Source organism: Canis lupus, chromosome 24, assembly GCF_003254725.2.
Source record: "Canis lupus dingo isolate Sandy chromosome 24, ASM325472v2, whole genome shotgun sequence".
In the NCBI taxonomy this organism is placed as follows: domain Eukaryota; kingdom Metazoa; phylum Chordata; class Mammalia; order Carnivora; family Canidae; genus Canis; species Canis lupus.
Genome location: NC_064266.1, coordinates 23,666,716 through 23,676,837, shown reverse-complemented (window position 1 = coordinate 23,676,837; position 10,122 = coordinate 23,666,716). Strand labels below are relative to the sequence as shown.

Below are 10,122 nucleotides of genomic sequence, written 5' to 3'. Positions count from 1 at the left end.
ATCAACAAGGAACGGATTTTTTTAAAGGTTTTATTTATTTATTCATGAGGGACACAGAGAGTGAGAGAGAGAGACAGAGAGAGAGAGAGAGAGAGGCAGAGACACTGGCAGAGGGAGAAACAGGCTCCATGCAGGAAGCCCGACGTGGGACTCGGTCCCGGGTCCCCAGGATCACGACCTGGGCTGAAGGTGGCGCTAAACCACTGAGCCACCCAGGCTGCCCCAAGGAACGGATTATTTAAACCCTTATAAGGGTAAAGAAACAGGTCTGTCAGTAAATTTACTAGTATTGACCAGGAAATTCCATGTTGACTGGTTGGTTCAAGGCTACATTCCTGGGGAGGGTGCTCGATTCAACACAGATATTCTAACTCCAATTTTTCTTTCCACTGTAAAGAAAAATTTTCTCAATTGGGAAAGGATTTGGCGCTCCTTTCAGGAGTGTCTGGATTTTAAGAGGATCGGACAGTCACTTTACAGTGAGAAAACTGGGCCGACATCATCTTAATCAAAGGATCAAGGTTAGTATTACTAGTAATGGAATATGAACGTTTATACAGGCAGGCTTTGGAGTCACAGTCCAGAATTCCAGTTTGCAGTCTTGCTACTGAATAGCCTCAAATTAATCACTCGGAGTCTTCATTTTATTATCTATAAAATAGAAATAAGGGATGCCTGGGTGGCTTAGTGGTTGGGCGGCTGCCTTCAGCTCAGGTCATGATCCCGGGATCAAATCCCACATCAGGCTTCTGCGGGGAGCCTGCTTTTCCCTCTGCCTACCTCTCTCTCTCTCTGTCTCTCATGAATAAATAAATCTTAAAAATAAAATAAAAATAGAAATAATCATCCTAGAGAGTGGCCAGGAAGACTAAACAGTTACATGTGGCATATCTAACAATGTTTGGGAAATGGTAATAAATGATGACAGTTGGCCTGGGGACTAAGTGAATATAGGTGTAGTGCTGGTTTCTAGGATAGGGAAGACAGACGAGCAGGTCTGAATTAGAAATGAGGAAGAAGTGTGAATGTTTTCAGTGATTGGTACGTATAACTGCAAATTCTCAAGGTCCTGCCCTGTGGGGTGCTTTGACAAAACCCTCTTGCCCACAGCAGCTTTGCTTAATGGGAATCTAAACAATGGACGAACATTGTCCTTCTGAGGTCTCCACTGAAGACCCTCCTCTCCTTGCCAACCATCAAGATTCCCTGGAATCCTCTCCAAAAATGTCCTAACCATAAAGGAGCCCTACACACACATAGGAATTGGTAACTGAAATGGGCTGGAGCTGACAGCAATTTCTGTTCTACAGTTACATAATAGGAAACATTTAAAGTCCAGCGAACAGGGGCAGCCCCGGTGGTGCAGCGGATTGGCGCCGCCTGCAGCCCAGGGCGTGATCCTGGAGATCCTGGATCGAGTCCCATATCGGGCTCTCTGCATGGAGCCTGCTTCTCCCTCTGCCTGTGTCTGTCTCTATGAATAAATAAATAAAATCTTAAAAAAAAAAAAAAGTCCAGCGAACAGCAGTCAGCCACAGCTGAGTCTTGTTTGAGGTTTTTATTACAGTTTGGGGCCAGAAAGCCAGATGATAAGTACTATTTCCCATGGAAGATTCTCTCATGCTGGGAGGGACTGACTGGTCTTGACTGGTCTCCCCCCACCCCCACCCCTTTTTTTAGCCACACTGAAACTAGATCTTTCTAGCTGCTCATATAAAGCATTAAATAGGACAGGGTCTACTTCTCAGGATCTGGGAGGGATCTGCAGTTTATGTCCTCTAGTCACTGTTAATTCAGCATTAAAAAAAAAAATCCCAATCCCCTTAGCCTTTTACCACTGGTTCGTTCTATTTTAAATATGAGAGCATGATCACCTGGTTTCCTAGTAAGAAAAAGGTCTACTGAAGCTAGTGAGCAGGATGGCTTTTTGAGGTCAGTCTTGGTAGTAAGCTGGTGGTTCTCTATTCAGCACCTGTGCTGGAGTCCTGTTTTAGAGCACCTTTAGTTGTCTTAGAAAAGCAGATGTCTTCATTTTGGTTCTCTTCAATATAGGTGATAAATCCAGTCTCATCTCAGTGGGTCTTTCTAGTTTGTTTTTGTTTTTTTACCTACTCCACAGTATAGACAGGTTATAACCTGCCCACTTAGAAAAGCAGAGAGGCAGAAATCTATGAGACTTAATCATACAGAAAGAAGGTTTCACTGCAGGTAGGGAAAACCTCCTTATTCAAAACTAACAGAACAGTGTGCAAATAAAGGACCAAAAAAGTTTAATTATAAACACATCTTACATCTTTTAAGGAAATGCAAGTGAGGCAGTCCCGTGAAGGACCTTTATAAGAGCACTTGACTCCCTGTGATAATTGTAGAGTTACCTGAGTATTTGAAATTACAGTTCAAGAAAACAAAGGAACTCCAATACAGTAATATACAATCCAGTGCTGCCATTCCGTTTTTAGTAAATGAAAGCATAGCATATATACAAATAGTTTCGTAAATAACTTTAAAAGAAAAACAAAAAATAAGGGGGGGCTGGAGATACCAACAATATTAAGTAGAAGTAATTACCCTAAGGGAGTTCAGATGGAGTTACATCCAAAACAAGGAAGGATATAGAAATAGAGAAGTCTAAAGTCCATGAGTTATCCCTGATACCGTTTTAGATTATTAACAAGATATATAAAAAGTGGCAGAGTGGGCTTGACTAAAATAGTTCATTTAGGATGAGATCTTTGTGGGCAAGTGAGCCATTTTTTCACTTAAATTTCTGATGCATTGACATTAGTATGTCAATCTCTTGATGAAACATTAACACCTGAATTTTAAATAGAGTTATTGTAAGTCTTATGAAATAACATTCTTCTGCACTCTGATATAAGATCAAAAGACAGAGCAGAAATTTATTATTATGAGCTGCTGGATCAGTTTTATTTTTATTTATTTATTTATTTTGATCAGTTTTAAACCACTCTATCTGATGAAACGAGTGAGGTCCTTCCCTCCTGACCCAGGCTGTGAATGCTGCCTTCCCCAGTCTCCCAAAAGAGCAGAAGAATAAGGCAATTGCTCATTTTACTTTGTTTTTATTTCAACATAACATGCAGTAAAAAAAAAAAAAATTAACAGGATTTATTAGCATTTACAATGCTTACAAAGAAAAAGGACTCTAAAAGCAATTTAGTTCAGATTTAAGAAATCGCTCTAATTGAACACTTACAATAAATCTATTTCCAAATGTTCAGTTTGGACCAAATTTTAAAATAGCATTTGGTAGATATTTATGTCTGCTGTCTATTTGTAGTATTTTTATATAACCTCTGATTCTTGGGATATCCAGCCCCCATTTTCCTAACACAGCAGGGAAGACATATACATGTGGCCACTTAAATTAAAGGAAGAAATGGAATAGGGAGATCCCAGGCTGCAAAAATATATACAAGCATTTACCTTTTCCAGAACTAAACGTTTCTTCCATAAAAATATTAAATAGCCAAACCCTATAGAACTAGGGCCAGGGCTACATCAAATATAACTATTCTGTATTTTAAAAATATAGGGCAGAAAGCCTTTTGGGTGATATTTATACATTTTCACACAATATTTCTAGGTCCCTAAATGAATCATCAAGCATTATGTAGAACAAAAAAAGTCTACTTTCTTACATTATTTAATTTCATCTCATAGATCTCTAGTAAATATTGTAGATAACTACATTTTGTAATGAGAATTCACCTCAATAGTAAGTCTTTAGAGAAGGCTTAATCTCCACAGCCATATATTACCAAAGTTCAGATTTATATAATGAATGGATAGTTGGCAGACATTCGCTCTGTAAGACAAAGCAATAGCATTTTCCCCCTACCAACAAAAAGGCAGAGTCCCTACTTTGGAAACAACTAGGGCTTTTGGAGACCACACATTTCCTGGAGTATATGGAATAAAAAACTAAAGATAGGGTTGGGGAGAACCTAATCTCCTCCCTTTACACTGGCAATTTCTAAATGAGGCAACCCTTTCAATCACTTTAAATCTGCTTTATGATGGCAGTGTTTTAGAGCACAGATACACAAGTTTTAAAATGTTTTTGTTGTTGTTCCAGTATGTAAGAATACTTAGGGACAAAGGAAAACCATTTTCTTTCTCTGTGGGACAGGGGTTTGCTACTCTCTTATTTTTGGCTCAGTGCTACTTGTTAAGGTTATGCTACAGAAACCTGCCAAAGTCCTTTTTCATGAGTTATGAGGCTTTCCTCAGGCTTCAGCTGTGATAGGCACTCAGCTGGCTGAGGCTTCATCCCACTGTCCATAAAGTCAAACCTTTGACAGCAGCCACCCAGACAGAATCTAAGCTAGGCCAAGTTAAAAGAATTAACTATAGAGATGTTCAAAAGTGCACTAATCAGATACTAATGGAACAGTATGAAATTAAATAGTCATGGGAAAAACTTGTTAAAATTTTTAGAGTGAAGAGAATATCCAATTCAGGACAATGTAAAGAATGGAAAAGACTACTCTAAGGTGTCAGAGAAATAAGTTTGAAGACTTTTAATTCATACAGAGAATACATTTTTGTGGTTACTAGGCATGTATTTCTAGTAAATGTATTACTCCCTTCTTTTTAGCCAGTACCACAGCTCTCCCTCCCTAATGAAAATGTAACTTAGAGGATGTTTCACTGACTTCTCTCTTTGGACTGGGAAGTACTCTAGTTAGAACTTGAACTCTTAGCAATAATAAAATATAACTGAAGTTTCTGGATTATGATAAAATTATAGATGCAATTTATATATAGGAACATACAAAAATGGTCAATGATGGCCTTTGATGAATTTAGCTAAATTAATTCCAATTCTAGATTAACTTTTATAAAACCACTGTGAAGGAAGCACAGGGTTAATATTATTTAAGCTTAGTATTTGCAAAGTAATTAAAACAATCAAACTTCCAAATGAAGAGAGTTAACAGTCATTTGCAGGCTGGGACCAACTTCTCCCTGAATTCAAAGTTAACAAAACTACTTTGTAGAGAGATTTAAGAGTCTTGCATCACTTTCCAAGGAAAATGATGCATGGATTCATGCTCCAGAAAGGAAAATCAATAGTCAGGCCAGGCTGATATGAGAGGGAGAGCACAAACCAGAAGTCTGCTCACATCTCCAAAAGCTGGACTAAGTTTGCACTTTTAACAAATACCTCTTATCAAGAGGCTTAAGATCTTACAGATTTCGTTTTCCAAGGGACTTCCCTGCATATCTGCAGAAATCTCTAAAAGAAAAAAATCTATTCCCAAGTGAGATTTTTGACACACATACAAAATTGTTGTTAAGGTAACAATCTAGTAGAATAAGACAAGGCAGATTTCATTGCTGTGTTAAATCTCATGTTAAGTAAGGTTTGACTAATCATTTGCAGATCTGATTTCTGGAAACACTGAGTAGAAATCCAGAATCACTGGGGAGATAAATCTCAATGATAACATTAATTTACTTACACTCAAATAACTCTCTAAACAGTCACAGCCCAATTTTACAACAGGATGTGCAACAAGCAGAGAAGGAAAAGGACAAACATTGCAAATAAATTCTTGTCCTTTGGTGGCACAAGTTCTTGGAAGTTACTCTTGTCCAAATCCTTCTGTTTCTTCAATGGCAAATAAAAGCTTTTCCTTCAGCTGCTCATAGCTCTTGTAGGGTGGCAGGTCCAGGCGATTAAAACTAAAAGTAAGAATTGTTAGCTTGAGAAAAGGAAATATATAAAGAATCATATGAGCAGTGTAGTATATAACAACACTGGTTTTAAAGTCAGGCAAAATTGAATTCAAATCCCAGCTCTGTCACTGGGCCTTTGAACAAGTGTTTTTACCTTTCTCAATTCTCAATTTTGCTTTCTTCTTTGGTAACATGGGAATAACAGTATTTACTTTCCAGGGTAGAGTGAAGAACCAACAGGTGTATATACAACACAGGGCCAAGAGTTAGTCCTCTCATACTCTACTATTCACCCTAATCTAGATTAGTGGTCAGCAAATTTTTTCGGTGAAGGGCTAGATAGTAAGTATCCTACACTTTGTGGGCCACAGGTCTCTTATCAAAAGTTTTTTAAGTACAGATCTTCCTTGACTTATGATAGGGTACCATGTGGATAAACCTAAGATAAGTTGAAAATACCATTAAGCATTTTAATACATCTACCCTGCCAAATATAGCTTAGCTTAGTCTTCCTTAAATGTGTTAAGAACACCCTCATTAGCTTACAGTTGGGCAAAATCATTGAACACAATACCTTTTATAATAAATTATTGAATATCTCATGTAATTTATTAAATACTGTACTCAAAGTGGAAAAACAGAAGGTTGTATGGATATAGAATGGTTTAAATGTAGTAGTTGTTTATCCTCATGATTGCTGGCTGATTGGGAACTTCAGCTCACTGCCACTGCCCAGCATCATGAGAGAGTATCATATACATACTGCTAACTCAGGAAAAGATCAAACTCAAAATTCGAAGTACAGGGGATCCCTAGGTGGCTCAGCAGTTTAGTGCCTGCCGCCTTTGGCCCAGGGTGTGATCCTGGAGTCCCGGGATCGAGTCCCACATTAGGCTCCCTGCATGGAACCTGCTTCTCCCTCTGCCTGTGTCTCTGCCCCGCCCCCCTCCCGTGTCTCTCATGAATAAATAAAATTTAAAAATTCAAAGTACAGTTTCTACTGACTGCATATCACTTTCACACCACCGTAAAGTCAAGAAATCTTAAGTCTAACCATCTTAAGTTGGGGACTGTTTACTACCTTAAGAAACAATTTTCTGCTTTAATATCTAATAATCTATTCCTACTGAATTTCTGTCATGTTCTTAGCTGTGAGGTTTTAAGGGGTATCTTCTAATTTGAGGTGATACTGTTATTACCTTTATAAGGTAGTGAATTTGCCATAAGGCTTTGGCCCCTCTGCTATATTTTAAGGATAAAGCCTAAGCAAATATTTGAGATCAGAAGTGCTATCCACAAAGGGAAAATAAATCTACAATTTTGACTTTTCTTACTTCTTGCAAATGAAAACATAGAACCTAACAAAATTACAAGGCTGGTTTTCATATGTGACTGAGATAAAATGTTCACAGGAGTGTAATGGTTCACAATCTATTCCAAGTTTGAGAAAAAGAGACAAGAGGTCAAATAAAAAATGTATTGTACATGTGTACAAGATTAATGTACAAAAATTAACTACATTTCTATACACTAGCAATTAATCTTAACAATCTACATTTAAGAAAACAATTTCATTTATAATAGCTTCAAAAAGAATAAAACACTTTACTCCCCCCCACCCAAACTGATCTACACATTCAAAGCAATTTGTATCAAAATCCCAGCTGACCTCTTTGCAGAAACTGACAAACTTATCCTAAAATTCATATGGAAATCCAAAGGACTCAGAAGAGCCATAACCATCTTGAAAAAGTTGGAGAATTCATACCTCTTAATTGCAAAACTTATTACAAAGCTATTATAATCAAGACAGTGTGGTACTGCCATTAAGTAAAGACATATAGATCAATGGAACAGAACTGGGAATCCAGAAATAAACCCATATATTTATGTCAACTGATTTTCAACAAATGTACCAATGTTATTTTTAAAAAACCACATGTATGTAATATGTACGAAAATATAAAGAAACAGACACTAGAACAAGTAAAAAGGGCAGATGGGGAAAATGAAGGAATATCTGGCAAAGTTAATGAAATGTCTCACAAAAGAAGTTCAAATATTGTTCATATTAGAATTCCAACACACTGTATGTGAATTAAAAACAGGGTTGTTTTTAGTTCTGTACATTATTGGAAACATGGTTAAACTACATTTATAATGAAAAAATATTTCTATTCTCTCAAAAGCTATCCAGGCTTGATTTCTCTCTGCTTTCAGCAAAGAATTCAATGTTTTCCTAAATATCACATTAAAAAAAAAAAAAATCCAGGGGTAGGAAAAGGGACTGACTGCAAATGGGCATAAGGGACCATTCTGGAGTGACAGAAATAATCTAATTAGTTGATAGTTACTACTCTGAAAATCTACTAAATATCACTGAATTTAAATGAGTAACCTTATGATCTTTAGTAGTTTTACTGTATATAAATTATGCCTCAATAAAGCTATTAAAAATAATTCAATACCATGGGGAAAGTATTTCATTTCTCATTTCCAATAGGCTTTACTATCAACAGGGTAACTGGAAAAGGCTATTTTCTCTACTCTTTCTGATTTTACTTACCAGGTATGACTTCTGGGCAACCAATTTTCTTTCCCAACTTTTTCAATGCAGAATTTTTGTGGTCCATTGCTCCCTAAAACAATAAAATCATCCACAGTTTGATACTCAATGGTTCACAAATTCTTACCCCCTCAATCCAGCAGCATTAGCATAACTGGGGAACTTCTTAAGACCACAAATCCAGGGCTCCTGGGTGGCTCAGTCAGTTGAGCATCCTACTCTTGATTTCAGCTCAGTTCATGATGTCAGGGTTGTGAAACTGAGCCCCAAGTTGGGTTCCATGCTCAGTGTGGAGTCTGCTTGGGTTTCTCTCTCTCCCTCTGCCCTTATCCCTGCTTGTGCACACTCTCTCTAAAATAAATGAAATATTTTGGGCAGCCCGGGTGGCGCAGCGGTTTGGCGCTGCCTGCAGCCTGGGGTGTGATCCTGGGGACCCGGGATCGAGTCCCATGTCGGGCTCCCTGCATGGAGCCTGCTTCTCCCTCTGCCTGTGTCTCTGCCTCTCTCTGTCTATGAATAAATAAATAAAATATTTAAGAAAAAAATAAATAAATAAATAAATAAATGAAATCTTTCAAAGAAAAAGAAAAAAGGGGGGGGACCACAAATCCATGGGCTGTACCCAAAGCCTACAGAAGTGAATCAGAAACTTTGGGATAAGGCCCAGCAATAGGTGTTTGAACAAGCTTCCAGGTGATTCTGATGAGTGCTAAAGTTTGAGAACCATTTTGTTAATGTATGCCAAGAAGAAAATGCAGTTTTATCTGGCATCCTTTCCCAGAATAACAGAATGCTATAACTAAAATGCTTCACCTAATAATGCAATACTTAAGAAGCTTAATTTTAGCTTTTTTTTTTAAAGATTTTATTTATTTACTCATGAGAGACACACATCGAGAGAGAGAGAGAGAGAGAGAGAGAGAGAGAGAGAGAGAGAGGCAGAGACATAGGCAAAGGGAGAAGCAGCTCTATGCAGGGAGCCTGATACGGAACTCGATCCCAGGACTCCAGGATCACACCCTGGGCCGAAGGCAGGCGCTAAACTGCTAAGCCACCCAGGCAGGGATCCCCTAATTTTAGCTTTAAACACAATAGGGAAACTACAATCCACTGTCTTATACAATAAAACTTGATTTAAATATAAGATTGTTAAAACTTTATAAAATGTAAACAACCTAGTGAATTCAATATTAACAATGCTTATGCTTATAGGTCCTGTAGAATCCTTATACACTTATACCCACTTCTTGCCTCTTCTCTCATTTATCTTCTGTTGTAGACAGAGTGAATAGTGATCTTAAAGCACTGGTTTTCTAAAAGGTCACTACCAATCCCTAGAAAGCATTTTTTGGTAGTCACAATGATTGGTGATGTTACTGGACTTTTTAATTAGTAGGGGCCAGGAAAACTAAATGTTCTGCATTGTGTGAGACAGTCATACTTAAAGAATTTTCTCATGTTCCTCTTGACTAAACCCAGTACAAATATGAATTAGTACTTCTGATTTAATAACATCAAAGTGGGAATAATGGGCCAGGTGGCTCAGCAGTTTAGTGCCACCTTCGGCCTAGGGTGTGATCCTGGAGACCCAGGATCGAGTCCTGCGTCAGGATTCCTGCATGGAGCCTGTTTCTCCCTCTGCCTGTGTCTCTGCCTCTCATGAATAAATAAATAAAATCTTTTTTTTTTTTTTAAATAATAACATCATAGTGTTTACACAAGTAATTCTGTGAAAGGCCCAGTAGGAAATAGTCGTTATAAAAAGGGAAAGTTAGGGACTCCTGGATGGCTCAGTGGTTTAGTGCCTGCCTTCTGCTCAGGGCATGATCTTGGAGTCCTGGGATTGAGTC

At 37.9% G+C, this 10,122-nt stretch overlaps 1 protein-coding gene across 6 annotated transcripts in view; it reads right to left on the bottom strand.

The window, feature by feature from the left end:
- Positions 1–2,253: 2,253 nt before the first annotated feature.
- Positions 2,254–10,122, bottom strand: part of ITCH (itchy E3 ubiquitin protein ligase) — a 152,475-nt gene continuing 144,606 nt past the window's right edge. For 5 of the 6 annotated variants that reach the window (XM_049100537.1, XM_025469778.3, XM_035705946.2 and 2 more), the window contains 2 exons: positions 8,273–8,345; positions 2,254–5,712 (listed from right to left, as the gene is read on the bottom strand). In XM_049100537.1, the coding sequence (XP_048956494.1) occupies positions 5,613–5,712; positions 8,273–8,345 (173 nt within the window). In that variant the 3' untranslated portion in view covers positions 2,254–5,612. Of the gene's footprint in view, positions 5,733–8,272; positions 8,346–10,122 lie in introns of all 6 variants that reach the window. The other variant, XM_025469781.3, reaches the window with a different exon arrangement.